The sequence below is a fragment of the Petromyzon marinus genome, chromosome 39 (genome assembly GCF_048934315.1).
Source record: "Petromyzon marinus isolate PM22_M1 ecotype Great Lakes invasive population chromosome 39, UKy_Petmar_22M1.pri1.0, whole genome shotgun sequence".
In the NCBI taxonomy this organism is placed as follows: Eukaryota; Metazoa; Chordata; class Hyperoartia; order Petromyzontiformes; family Petromyzontidae; genus Petromyzon; species Petromyzon marinus.
In genome coordinates, this window is record NC_133705.1 from 11,068,487 (window position 1) to 11,083,371 (window position 14,885).

Sequence of the window (14,885 nt, forward strand, 5' to 3'; positions counted from 1 at the left end):
CTTAACCAATACGCAATGCAAACAATAATAACAAATATACATTTTATATCGCAGCCTCCACGCAGAGCGCACGTTCACAACGCCGCCGCGCATGGCTCCTAGCACGCAGGCACCGGGGGACACCACAGAGGAGCGGGAGGCAGCCGGAACCGGGCCAGTGATTGCCCAAGCTCTGTGGTCCTACGCGCGAGGGATGTTTGGCCAATGAACAACTACAACAACAACCGCCACAACAACGTGGGCAGTGCAAGTCGCACATCTCTGAGCAGAGCCGTTGATTGAAAAACTATCGCGCTGCCTTTAATCGGTTTTAACACGTAGGCTTTCACGACGCTAACTTGTCCGTAATCAGGGTTTTTCTTTCCTCTTGGGGTCACATCGCGTGAATAGAAATGCGTCGTTAAGCCCGCCGCCACACGACACATTTATATTTGCGCGATCTAAAACCCCCCCAAAAAAACAACCCCGTTATTGTAGCTCAAATCAGTCGGTTTACAGGGCAATGAACACGACAGCTTGGAGTACAATCAATGACACGCGCATCCCACCCCTTCGCGCCACTCCTCCCGTTCCATCCCACCCCCACCACCACTGCCGCCCCCCCCCCCCATCACGCCAAAATAGCTCGAGAGCCGCTTCGCACGCAGAGCAGCGAGCTGCTCGTGCACAAACACAGCAGAAGGTATCTAAAACAGATGACAACACACATTCTTCAATAAACATAAAAGCTGATGGGATGAACTGCGTCCATTTCGTTTTGTGCTGCCCCCCCCCCCGCACCTCAGTTATTCTCCAACAATAGGTTTGACTCTCGCCAACAAGACATTCTACAGTGACCTGCAGTGTGGAGAGTGAGGAGTGACCTACAGCGTGGAGAGTGAGGAGTGACCTGCAGTGTGGAGAGTGAGGAGTGACCTGCAGTGTGCAGAGTGACCTGCAGCGTGGAGAGCGAGAAGTGACCTGCAGCGTGGAGAGTGAGGAGTGACCTGCAGTGTGCAGAGTGAGGAGTGACCTGCAGTGTGGAGAGTGAGGAGTGACCTACAGCGTGGAGAGTGAGGAGTGACCTGCAGTGTGGAGAGTGAGGAGTGACCTGCAGTGTGGAGAGTGAGGAGTGACCTGCAGAGTGGAGAGTGAGGAGTGACCTGCAGTATGGAGAGTGAGGAGTGACCTGCAGTGTGGAGAGTGAGGAGTGACCTGCAGTGTGGAGAGTGAGGAGTGACCTGCAGTGTGCAGAGTGACCTGCAGTGTGGAGAGTGAGGAGTGACCTGCAGTGTGCAGAGTGAGGAGTGACCTGCAGTGTGAAGAGTGAGGAGTGACCTGCAGTGTGGAGAGTGACCTGCAGTGTGGAGAGTGAGGAGTGACCTGCAGTGTGCAGAGTGAGGAGTGACCTGCAGTGTGGAGAGTGAGGAGTGACCTGCAGTGTGCAGAGTGAGGAGTGACCTGCAGTGTGGAGAGTGAGGAGTGACCTGCAGTGTGCAGAGTGAGGAGTGACCTGCAGTGTGGAGAGTGAGGAGTGACCTGCAGTGTGGAGAGTGAGGAGTGACCTGCAGTGTGGAGTGAGGAGTGACCTGCAGTGTGGAGAGTGAGGAGTGACCTGCAGTGTGGAGTGAGGAGTGACCTGCAGTGTGCAGAGTGACCTGCAGTGTGCGGAGTAAGGAGTGACCTGCAGTGTGCAGAGTGAGGAGTGACCTGCAGTGTGCAGAGTGACCTGCAGTGTGCAGAGTGAGGAGTGACCTGCAGTGTGGAGAGTGAGGAGTGACCTGCAGTGTGCAGAGTGAGGAGTGACCTGCAGTGTGCAGAGTGAGGAGTGACCTGCAGTGTACAGAGTGACCTGCAGTGTGGAGAGCGAGAAGTGACCTGCAGTGTGCAGAGTGAGGAGTGACCTGCAGTGTGCGGAGTGAGGAGTGACCTGCAGTGTGCAGAGTGAGGAGTGACCTGCAGTGTGCAGAGTGAGGAGTGACCTGCAGTGTGTGGAGTGAGGAGTGACCTGCAGTGTGGAGAGTGAGGAGTGACCTGCAGTGTGCAGAGTGAGGAGTGACCTGCAGTGTGCAGAGTGACCTGCAGTGTGGAGAGGGAGGAGTGACCTGCAGTGCGGTGTTAGACACTGGATGAGAAGAGAAGGTCACGACCTCCGAGGTCAGGTGCCGAGCACACCAGCTGCTTGATGTGGCAGGAAGGAAAGAAGCGATGGCGACGCGTGGTGGCGTCAGCAGTGGGGAAAAACAACCAACGGCTGCCGGTCGCAGTGGTGACCGTTCCTCTTCATCCTCCTCATCCCGCTGCTGTTGTGACGAGGCCGGGCGGGCTCAGAGTGGCGCAGACTCTCCCTCGTTCCGGGCCGCAGCATCAGGAACCCCTGCGGCACAATCACGCATCATCCTCGCGTCAACCTCGCATCGTCCTCGCATCGTCCCCGCATCGTCCCCGCATCGTCCCCGCATCGTCCCCGCATCGTCCTCGCATCGTCCCCGCATCGTCCCCGCATCGTCCCCACGTCGTGTGTCCTGAAGCCGTTCGCTCGGAACCTCACCACACGACCAATGAGGGTGCAACGGCACGTACTCCGCTTAAAAGGGAACGATATATTTCACCAGGTAAGGCCCACTGAGCTGGAGAGCTCTTATTACGCGCGCTCATTTAACTCACGCTGTCTGTTGTTCTCGTCGTATCCTCAAATTTTAAGCCACTTCCCAATGTGGTATCGACTGCAAACTCGGTGAACTTATGTCATACTGAAGACAATACGATATTCTATCATTAAAAAAATATATATTTTTTTTAAACATTTTTTTACGTTATGTTTCGGCTTGGGTCTAATTGTCCACGCTCAACTGTCTAAATCTAAATCACCAAAGGTCCCTTGCAGTGAGGGAAAAAAGTATTTGATCCCCTGCTGATTTTGTACGTTTGCCCACTGACAAAGAAACGATCAGTCTATAATTTTAATGGTAGGTTTATTTGAACAGTGAGAGACAGAATAACAACAAAAATCCAGAAAAACGCATGTCAAAAATGTTATAAATTGATTTGCATTTTAATGAGGGAAATAAGTATTTGACCCCCTCTCAATCAGAAAGATTTCTGACTCCCAGGTGTCTTTTATACAGGTAACGAGCTGAGATTAGGAGCACACTCTTAAAGGGAGTGCTCCTAATCTCAGCTTGTTACCTGTATAAAAGACACCTGTCCACAGAAGCAATCAATCAGATTCAAAACTCTCCACCATGGCCAAGACCAAAGAGCTCTCCAAGGATGTCAGGGACAAGATTGTAGACCTACACAAGGCTGGAATGGGCTACAAGACCATTGCCAAGCAGCTTGGTGAGAAGGTGACAACAGTTGGTGCGATTATTCGCAAATGGAAGAAACACAAAATAACTGTCAATCTCCCTCGGCCTGGGGCTCCATGCAAGATCACCTCCTGGAGCCGTGGTGTTCTGCCATTACTAGTACGGTACATTTCATTAAAGCGTGTTTAAAAAAGAAGTATTTTAAAATATTACTTATTCAGAAGCGACCTGGCCACAAATGATAGCTCAACGAAGTGCCCTACCATTGTGTGTAGGGGCAGCAGGAGGGAGCTGTGTGTAGGGTGCAGCAGGAGGAGGCTGTGTGTAGGGTGCAGCAGGAGGAGGCTGTGTGTAGGGTGCGGCAGGAGGAGACTGTGTGTAGGGGCAGCAGGAGGGGGCTGTGTGTAGGGTGCGGCAGGAGGAGACTGTGTGCAAGGTGCAGCAGGAGGGGGCTGGGTGCAGCGGGCAGCAGGAGGAGGCTGTGTCAAGGGTGCAGCAGTAAGAGGCTGTGTGCAAGGTGCAGCAGGAGGGGGCTGGGTGCAGCGGGCAGCAGCGTCTCACCGTAGAGTCTGCGATTCACGAGGGAGATGTCGAGGTCTCTGAGCAGTGGCACCCCCCCCTCAGGGGCCTCGCCCTCCTCCTGGGCCCAGGCGTAGGGGTCTTGGGGGGAGGGGAGCGGGAGAGTGGAGGGGGGGGGGGCACAGGGATCGGAGCATTCAACGCCATGGAACGTGGACACCAGAATTGGTTTGTATATAACGTGCTGGGACACGCACGACGGTGCATTACCTGTCGCTGTGTGACACACGTGGTGGGTGTGCGAGGGGGTGACACCGATGGCGACACGTACCCGTCACTGTGTGTATGGAGTCTAGGGGCGCCGTGCTCATGATGTTGAGTCCGTGCAGCACAATCACCAGGAAGCCGACGGACACGATCAGATACAGTGGCACGGCCACCGCCCAGTACCTGATTGCAACACACAAGACAAAGAGTTTCCATGATAGCCTGCACAGACTGTTGGGGCAAGCGCTGTCAGCATCTATGAACCCGGCACGGCACGCGAGGGGGTGGGTGGCCAACACCACGCCCGGCCGCCTTTGTCTGTGCGGTGGCGATGTTCAAACGCCGCACCAGGTACTCGTTTCAGGCTGAGTCGACCTAGGGGAGGAGGTCCATGACCGGTACAGATAATCGTCACTGGTGCTGGCCGTGAGCGGGAATCAAACTCGGGCCGCCGGGTTCTTATCGCAGCGTAGCGCTAACCGCTACACTACCACTCCCCAAGACAAAGATCCCCCGTGTAGCCTTAACAAACTGCTGGGGCAAGTGCTGTTAGCGAGCACCTATGCAGGCCGGCACGGCACACGAGGGGGTGGGTGGCCAGCACCAGGCCCTTGTATACCCCAGGGTACTCATTGGAGGCTGAGTCTACACTGCTGCCCCTCACACACATAGACAGACACACTCGACTACACTCGCACAGAAACAGACCCAAGATCCCCCTTTGCATAGCCTTGGCAGACTGTTAGGGAATGTGCTGGGAGAGAGCACACCTCAAGGATCGAGGTGATGGAGAAGAGGAGGGAGGAGAGAATGGGAGATGATGGGAGGAGAGCAGAAGGGAGCTGGGGAGGAGGAAATGAGAGGAAAGGTGAGAGGTGGGATGAAGGTGGTGGGAGTTTGTGGTGAGAAGAGAGGTGAGGGGGGGGTGTGGGTTGTGAGTGAGGTGAGCGCCACTCACTTCTGGGGGAAGTAGGTGAGCCCTACGGCGTGCAGCCACTCGTCCGGCACCACGGCCCAAACCACGTACACGGCTGTGCGCAGGTCAACACGCACGCACCAAATAACACGCACGCACCAAATAACACGCACGCACCAAATCACACGCACACACCAAGTAACACGCACGCACCAGATAACACGCACGCACCAGATAACACGCACGCACCAAATAACACGCACGCACCAGATAACACGCACGCACCAAATAACACGCACGCACCAAATCACACGCACGCACCAGATAACACGCACGCACCAAATCACACGCACGCACCAAATCACACGCACGCACCAAATCACACGCACGCACCAGATAACACGCACGCACCAGATAACACGCACGCACCAAATAACACGCACACACCAAATCACACGCACGCACCAGATAACACGCACGCACCAGATAACACGCACGCACCAAATAACACGCACGCACCAAATCACACGCACACACCAGATAACACGCACGCACCAGATAACACGCACGCACCAGATAACACGCACGCACCAGATAACACGCACGCACCAGATAACACGCACACACCAAATAACACGCACGCACCAAATAACACGCACACACCAGATAAGACGCACGCACCAGATAAAAGTAAACTATATATTTATTGTATTTTACCAGGCAAGGCCCACTGAAGCGACCTGGCTATCACAAATTATATCTCACAACGAAGTGGCTTATCATCGTCACGTGGAAATGTATCGCAAAGAGCCAAATCCTGTGCGACGTTGATTGCAAATGTGGAGGGGAAAAACTCGGGAGGACCCAGCGGAAAAGTCCACGGGGAGCGAGAGAGACACGCAAACTCCAAATATACAGCAGCAGCAGGTGTCAGGGTCGGGAACGAACCCACGACCTCCTGTATACCAGGCGAGGCAGTTAACATCTCCTAGCCACATAAATAACACGCGCGCGCCACATACATCAAGATGCAGAAAACGCCAACAGGATGCACGCACGTAACACCTGGGCACATTTGAGATGCACATCAGCACGGTGCAATACAGCAACACGCCACACTCAAGTATCATTCAAACAATTAGAATAGAGAAGGATCCCCCGTATAGCCCGAACAGACTGTTGGGGCAAGTGCTTTTAGCGAGCAGCACCTGTGAAGGCAGGTGGCAAGCACCACGCCCGGCCGCCTTTGTCTCCCCAGCGGCGATGTTTACACACCGCACCAGGTACTCATTTGAGGCTGAGTCAACTTGGTGGAGTGCCAGGACCGGTTCAGATAATCGTCACAGGGGTTGTTGGCCGTGAACTCGCACCGACACAACATCTACACACAGCACCTGACACAACAGCTACACACACAGCACCCACACAACAGCTACACACAGCACCCACAACAGCTACACACACAGCATCCACACAACAGCTACACACATAGCACCGACACAACATCTACACACAGCACCCACACAACAGCTACACACAGCACCCACACAACAGCTACACACATAGCACCGACACAACATCTACACACAGCACCCACACAACAGCTACACACAGCACCCACACAACAGCTACACACAGCACCCACACAACAGCTACACACAGCACCCACACAACAGCTACACAGAGCACCCACACAACAGCTACAGACAGCACCCACACAACAGCTACACACAGCACCCACACAACAGCTACACACAGCACCCACACAACAGCTACACACACAGCACCCACACAACAGCTACACACACAGCACCCACACAACAGCTACACACATAGCACCGACACAACATCTACACACAGCACCCACACAACAGCTAGACACAGCACCCACACAACATCTACACACAGCACCCACACAACAGCTACACACAGCACCCACACAACAGCTACACACAGCACCCACACAACAGCTACACACAGCACCCACACAACAGCTACACACAGCACCCACACAACAGATACACACAGCACCCACACAACATCTACACACAGCACCCACACAACAGCTACACACAGCACCCACACAACAGCTACACACAGCACCGACACAATAGCTACACACAGCACCGACACAACAGCTACACACACAGCACCCACACAATAGCTACACACACAGCACTGACACAACATCTACACACAGCACCCACACACCAGCTACACACAGCACCGACACAACAGCTACACACACAGCACCCCACACAACAGCTACACACAGCACCTGACACAACAGCTACACACACAGCACCTCAGGTCGCCACCCAGAGCTCTGTACACACACACACGGAGCGCAGCGAACACAGCAGAAGCGGTCGCCCTGAAGACGGACAACACGGAATGTGAGCAGAGAGTTCGTCTCAAGAGCTTCACGGACCGCACCGAACGCCACGATGGACCCCAGGAAGATGACGAAGCCATGGATCGCTCGCTCGGGCAGCGGCGCAGGCGACTTCTCCGTCCCTGACATGGATGCTGCGAGAGGTCCTTCGGCGGCGGCGGCGGGGGAGGAGGAGGAGGGAGCTCTCCGAGTCCGGCCGCCAACTAGGAAACGCGGGGGGGCTTCGTCTCGGGCCTAGTCGGTCTCGCCGGGTTTCCGGGCTCCTGCGGCGGTCGTTTGCCCGCCTGTGGCCGTGGCTGGTGGCGAGGTGCGGGTCGTGCGTGTGTGGGTCGAGCCCGGGGTGGGGGGGGGGGTGGCGGGCGGGTGTGAGGTCGGCAGCGAGGAGATTCGGGCGGCGCGCGGCGCTCCGAGGACCGCAGCGAGACGGCGGGCGGGCGGTCACAGTGGGCGACGAGACGCGATCTGATTGGACGAGAGGTGGGAGCCAATCCCACTGCGCGGGGATCGAGCGTTGCCCCCTCGCGATTTCTCCGGCGACGAAAGCTATTTCAACTTTTGATATATTTTAAATATTACCAGGTAAGGCCCGCTGAGCTGTATGTAGCGCTTTTTCAGAAGCGACCTGGCAAAACCATAAAGTGATAGCTCAAACGAAGTGGCCTATCATCATGTGTAAATTGATAGCAGCCAAATAACCCTAAACATTAATTCGTTCATCAAACATGGTCAGCGAAAGACTATGCGTGATACGCCAAGCGCGTGACCCCTTGCGACAGTATTTATGTAACCTGTACTCTAAACGCATAATGCTGATTTTATATGTGGAGGGGAAAAACCGGAGGACTTTGAAAAAAAATCCACCCGACCACGGGGAGAGAGAGAGAGAGGCACCGAAAAACTCCAAATATACAGCAGCATGCGTCAGGGTCGGGATCAAATCCACGATCTCCTGTACACCAGCCGAGGTAGTTAACATCACGCCATTATTGTATACGCCGGTTTCCTCGAACGCGTATAAAATCACGTACATTGTTTGAAAATCATCTCTATAAATAAAGACCTAAATCCGTATGTCTCAAAACACTTCTAGGGTGCTTGCCCACAAGGTACAAAGCTGACATTTGGGTACATAAGTAGCTTTTAGGACACGAACCGCAGGGAACATGTGAAAATCCGAGATTTATTTTTATTTTAAGGCCACCAAATCTCGATTTTAAGTGCGCTATAAACATGTTTGTGCGTGGTGTCATTCAGAAACCGTTCACAATATACGATTGCGGGTTTTTTCGTTTGATAGAGCGTTAAGCAGAAAATACAATTCAAGAGATAACCATTTTATTATTGGGTCTTTCGGTAAAGTCACGTAGATAGGTTCAAAGAAAATAACAAAACCTATCTACGTGATTTCGAGTTAAAGCTTTCGTGACTGCAGGGATTCATATTCTTGGTTCTTTCGGTAAAGTCACCGCGTGGAAGGGAAATAATAAAATAATAAAACATAATAAAATAAAATTCTCACGACGTTTCGGCCACAGAACCAAGAAGATCTATTTACGTGACTTTACCAAAAGACCCAAGAATATGAATTCCTGCAGTCGCGAAAGCTTTAAGTCAAGAACCATTCTTCTATCTTTCATTGTTCTTGAGATATTTCAGATTCAAGCGGTTTTGAATTAAAAACAAATTAACATTTCATGATGTTCAAATCGGAACAATTCGAATACGGTAAAATATGAACTTCCCTTCACATAGTATTAAGCTCATTAATGTTTGTTCTTTCTAATAATAAAAAGAACAGCATCTTAAAATCGAGCGGTTTCTGATGGGTACGTCTTTAAACAAGGATTTGAATTAAGTCGTCAACAATTCAAATTCATTTTGCAGAAAAATACAAATTTTTGTAGTGGTTTGATCGTAGATTAAAAAAAAACAAATTGTAACAAAATAATCTTATCAGGTTTATTATCACATGCATTGAAAACTTTTTTTTCATGGCGAAGACAGCCTTTATGAACTAGTCTGAACATGAAGTTTTTTTTATTTTTTAACCTCAATACAGGGACGCGTCTGAAAAGTAAACAGACGTCTCGTTGTGGCATTACCCTGAACAATAAATAAGTCCCGTAAATGTTGACCAAGATGCTTGCTGTTGACAGCGAACGAGATATCAAAGGGGGTCGAAGCCACCAAACACCGACGCTGCTGTCTTGCAGTAGCGATGCGACCTCCAAAGGACTCCCCTCACGGCCTCCCAACCCCATGGCCTCAGGGTCTCCTCTTGCCGGCTCGCTCGCTCTCTCTCTCTCTATCCCTCGCTCGACGCGCTGATCTCCCCCACCCACCCAGTGCTCACTCCGAACTGGTTTCCACCATCCCATCAAAAAGCCCTGCCCGGTTAATGCCTCTGACATCTCCTCTGCTTTATGGACGTCAACTGCCGTAGCGCACAAGGCGGGTCGCTTACTAAAGCCCCGCGTCGGAATGAGGCCCACCGGGACGAACTAATCCCGGGGGCTCATAGAGCCAGACTAAGGCTCACAGAGCATGACTAAGGCTCTATCAGGTTCAAAGTGTTCATCTCAGAGGATCATCGGGACAGACTAAGGCTCACAGAGCATGGCTAAGGCTCCATCAGGTTCAGACTAAGGCTCTCTTAAGATCAGAGCGTTGATCCCTGAGGCTCATAGGGCCAGACTAAAGCTCCATCAGGTTTAGAGCGTTAATCCCCGAGGCTCAAAGTGCCAGACTAAGGCTCCCTCCGGTTCAGAGCGTTCATAGAGCCAGACTAAGGCTCATAGAGCCAGACTAAGGCTCATAGAGCCAGACTAAGGTTAATTCAGGTTCAGAGCGTTAACCCCAGAGGCTCATAGAGCCAGACTAAGGCTCCCTCAGCTTCAGAGCCAGACGAAGGCTCCCTCAGGCTCAGAGTGTTAATCTCCGAGGCTCATAGAGCCAGACTAAGGCTCCTTCAGGCTCATGGTGCTAATCCCAGAGGCTCATAGCCAGACTAAGGCTCCCTCAGGCTCATGGTGTTAATCCCAGAGACTCATAGAGCCAGACTAAAGCTGCCTCAGGTTTCGATTGTTCATCCCATTTGCTCACAGGGCCAGACTAAGGCTCCCTCAGCTTCAGAGCGTTAATCCCTGAGGCTCATAGAGCCAGACTAAGGCTCCCTCGTCATAATCTTCATCGTAGGCTAGTGAACAACGCTTGGGCTAGTGACCAACGTAGAAGTAAGGACAAGGTTGTACATAGAAGAAGACAGACCTGGTGATGCAGCAGGCAGTGATCAAAAGGAAACTGGGCACCGTTTGGATAACACGCACGTAGGGTGAACAACAAAAACAGGAACATGAAAAGAGGCGTTGTTGTCGTCGTTGTTGTTGTTAGGAGAAGTGTAAGGAACAGGCCAGAGAGGAAGATCCTGACAGAGACAATGGCTTGACGACAACATCACCAGAGATTGGTGCCAGAAGGACGTGGCCAATATTTGAGCGTGTCATTTGACACTATCAGGCAGAGAGAAAACGTGGACACAAATGGCGAAATGTGCAGCGGTCAGCAATTACCGGGGGCTACTCTGCCCCCACGGATCGTGATGATGATGACGACGAGGATGCTTAGGCTGCCACTCTCCGTTTTAATAATAAAAATTACAATTACATTAACACAGCCACTCATCTACTTACGAACGAGTTAGCTCCCAGAGGTCTGTTCGTAAGTCGATTTGTTCGTAAATCCAACTTTACTCCTGTCGATTCCAGGCCATGCTGTACGGCGTGTACACGAAACACTGGGAATGGCTTTAAAAGTTGTAGATGTAGATGTCACTGGTTCTTCATGTTTTGTAGATGTAGATGCCACTGGTTCTTCATGTTCTGTAGATGTAGATGCCACTGGTTCTTCATGTTCTGTAGATGTAGATGCCACTGGTTCTTCATGTTCTGTAGATGTAGATGACACTGGTTCTTCGTGTTCTGTAGATGTAGATGACACTGGTTCTTCATGTTCTGTAGATGTAGATGCCACTGGTTCTTCATGTTTTGTAGATGTAGATGCCACTGGGTCTTCATGTTCTGTAGATGTAGATGACACTGGTTCTTCGTGTTCTGTAGATGTAGATGACACTGGTTCTTCACGTTCTGTAGATGTAGATGCCACTGGTTCTTCATGTTTTGTAGATGTAGATGCCACTGGGTCTTCATGTTCTGTAGATGTAGATGCCACTGGTTCTTCATGTTTTGTAGATGTAGATGCCACTGGTTCTTTATGTTCTGTAGATGTAGATGCCACTGGGTCTTCATGTTTTGTAGATGTAGATGCCACTGGTTCTTCATGTTCTGTAGATGTAGATGCCACTGGGTCTTCATGTTCTGTAGATGTAAATGCTACTGGTTCTTCATGTCCTGCAGATGCCACTGTTTCTTCATGTTCTGTAGATGTAGATGCCACTGGGTCTTCATGTTCTGTAGATGTAGATGCCACTGGGTCTTCATGTTCTGTAGATGTAAATGCCACTGGGTCTTCATGTTTTGTAGATGTAGATGCCACTGGGTCTTCATGTTCTGTAGATGTAGATGCCACTGGGTCTTCATGTTCTGTAGATGTAAATGCCACTGGGTCTTCATGTTTTGTAGATGTAGATGCCACTGGGTCTTCATGTTCTGTAGATGTAGATGCCACTGGGTCTTCATGTTTTGTAGATGTAGATGCCACTGGGTCTTCATGTTCTGTAGATGTAGATGCCACTGGGTCTTCATGTTTTGTAGATGTAAATGCCACTGGGTCTTCATGTTCTGTAGATGTAGATGCCACTGGTTCTTCATGTTCTGTAGATGTAGATGCCACTGGGTCTTCATGTTCTGTAGATGTAGATGCCACTGGGTCTTCATGTTCTGTAGATGTAAATGCCACTGGGTCTTCATGTTTTGTAGATGTAGATGCCACTGGGTCTTCATGTTCTGTAGATGTAGATGCCACTGGGTCTTCATGTTCTGTAGATGTAGATGCCACTGGGTCTTCATGTTCTGTAGATGTAAATGCTACTGGTTCTTCATGTCCTGCAGATGCCACTGTTTCTTCATGTTCTGTAGATGTAGATGCCACTGGGTCTTCATGTTCTGTAGATGTAGATGCCACTGGGTCTTCATGTTCTGTAGATGTAAATGCCACTGGGTCTTCATGTTTTGTAGATGTAGATGCCACTGGGTCTTCATGTTCTGTAGATGTAGATGCCACTGGGTCTTCATGTTTTGTAGATGTAGATGCCACTGGGTCTTCATGTTCTGTAGATGTAGATGCCACTGGGTCTTCATGTTTTGTAGATGTAAATGCTACTGGTTCTTCATGTCCTGCAGATGCCACTGTTTCTTCATGTCCTGCAATGTGTAGATGCCACTTCTTTGAGGTTCGTAAGTCGAATGTTCGTAAGTAGAGGAGTCGCAAGAATGGCAATTTGAATCAAGGATCGGCAAAGCGCTGCACAGGACACATCAGCAACAGCTCCTTTCTACCAGCCGAGAGCGCTGTTCCCCAGACTCTGCGTTTCTGCTCAGCTTTTGTGGAGCTTGCTGTGCACGCGGCAAGGCTGTGTGTGTGTGGCTGTGTCAGTACACGGGGCAAGGATGTGTGTGTGTGGCTATGTCAGTACACGGGGCAAGGCTATGTGTGTGTGTGTGGCTGTGTCAGTACACGGGGCAAGGCTGTGTGTGTGTGGCTATGTCAGTACACGGGGCAAGGCTGTGTGTGTGTGGCTGTGTCAGTACACGGGGCAAGGCTATGTGTGTGTGGCTGTGTCAGTACACGGGGCAAGGCTGTGTGTGTGGCTGTGTCAGTACACGGGGCAAGGCTGTGTGTGTGGCTGTGTCAGTACACGGGGTAAGGCTGTGTGTGTGTGGCTATGTCAGTACACGGGACAAGGCTGTGTGTGTGTGGCTGTGTCAGTACACGGGGCAAGGCTGTGTGTGTGTGTGGCTATGTCAGTACACGGGGCAAGGCTGTGTGTGTGTGGCTGTGTCAGTACACGGGGCAAGGCTGTGTGTGTGTGTGGCTATGTCAGTACACGGGGCAAGGCTGTGTGTGTGTGGCTGTGTCAGTACACGGGGCAAGGCTGTGTGTGTGTGGCTATGTCAGTACACGGGACAAGGATGTGTGTGTGTAGCTATGTCAGTACACGGGACAAGGCTGTGTGTGTGGCTGTGTCAGTACACGGGGCAAGGCTGTGTGTGTGGCTATGTCAGTACACGGGGCAAGGCTGTGTGTGTGGCTGTGTCAGTACACGGGGCAAGGCTGTGTGTGTGTGGCTATGTCAGTACACGGGACAAGGCTGTGTGTGTCTGGCTGTGTCAGTACACGGGACAAGGCTGTGTGTCTGGCTGTGTCAGTACACGGGGGAAGGCTGTGTGTGTCTGGCTGTGTCAGTACACGCGGCAGGCTGTGTGTGTGGCTGTGTCAGTACACGCGGCAAGGCTGTGTGTGTGTGGCTGTGTCAGTACACGGGACAAGGCTGTGTGTGTCTGGCTGTGTCAGTACACGGGGCAAGGCTGTGTGTGTGGCTATGTCAGTACACGGGGCAAGGCTGTGTGTGTCTGGCTATGTCAGTACACGGGGCAAGGCTATGTGTGTGGCTGTGTCAGTACACGGGGCAAGGATGTGTGTGTGTGGCTATGTCAGTACACGGGGCAAGGCTGTGTGTGTCTGGCTATGTCAGTACACGGGGCAAGGCTATGTGTGTGGCTGTGTCAGTACACGGGGCAAGGCTATGTGTGTCTGGCTATGTCAGTACACGGGGCAAGGCTATGTGTCTGGCTATGTCAGTACACGGGGCAAGGATGTGTGTGTGTGGCTATGTCAGTACACGGGGCAAGGCTGTGTGTGTCTGGCTATGTCAGTACACGGGGCAAGGCTATGTGTGTGGCTGTGTCAGTACACGGGGCAAGGCTGTGTGTGTCTGGCTATGTCAGTACACGGGGCAAGGCTGTGTGTGTCTGGCTATACGTGTGCACGCGGCAGGCTGTGTGTCTGGCTATGCACGCGGCAGGCTGTGTGTCTGGCTATACGTGTGCACGCGGCAGGCTGTGTGTCTGGCTATGCACGCGGCAGGCTGTGTGTCTGGCTATGCACGCGGCAGGCTGTGTGTCTGGCTATGCACGCGGCAGGCTGTGTGTTTGCAAGCAAACCGCGGCAGGTGCTTGCTCAAGGGGAGGTACGGGACAGGTCATGTCCGTGACTGTGATTAAAACTTAGAGATTTCGGGGTTGTTAGGTCTTTTGATTCGTGCGAGAACCACCGCACTGCCGCTCCCCACCCACACACCCTAAGACAAAAATCCCCCCGTGTAGCCTGTAATCAACTATTGGGGCAATTGCTGTTAACGAGCACCTATGAAGGCCGGCATGGCACACGAGGGGGTGGGGGGCCAGCACCACGCCAGGCCGCCTTTGTTTCCCTAGTGGCGATGATTTTTACACACCGCACCAGGTACTCGGTTGAGGCTGAG

The 14,885-nt window shown here is 51.9% G+C and overlaps 1 protein-coding gene across 1 annotated transcript; it reads right to left on the bottom strand.

Annotated features, from left to right (window-relative positions):
* Positions 1-28: 28 nt before the first annotated feature.
* Positions 29-7,622, bottom strand: PIGP (phosphatidylinositol glycan anchor biosynthesis class P). Its single transcript, XM_032968474.2, has 5 exons — positions 7,429-7,622; positions 5,035-5,107; positions 4,141-4,259; positions 3,852-3,950; positions 29-2,356 (listed from the first exon to the last, which is right to left on the bottom strand). The coding sequence occupies exons 1-5, from the start codon at positions 7,514-7,516 to the stop codon at positions 2,307-2,309; spliced, it is 429 nt and encodes a 142-aa protein (XP_032824365.1). The 5' UTR covers positions 7,517-7,622; the 3' UTR covers positions 29-2,306.
* Between the last annotated feature and the right edge of the window lie 7,263 nt (positions 7,623-14,885).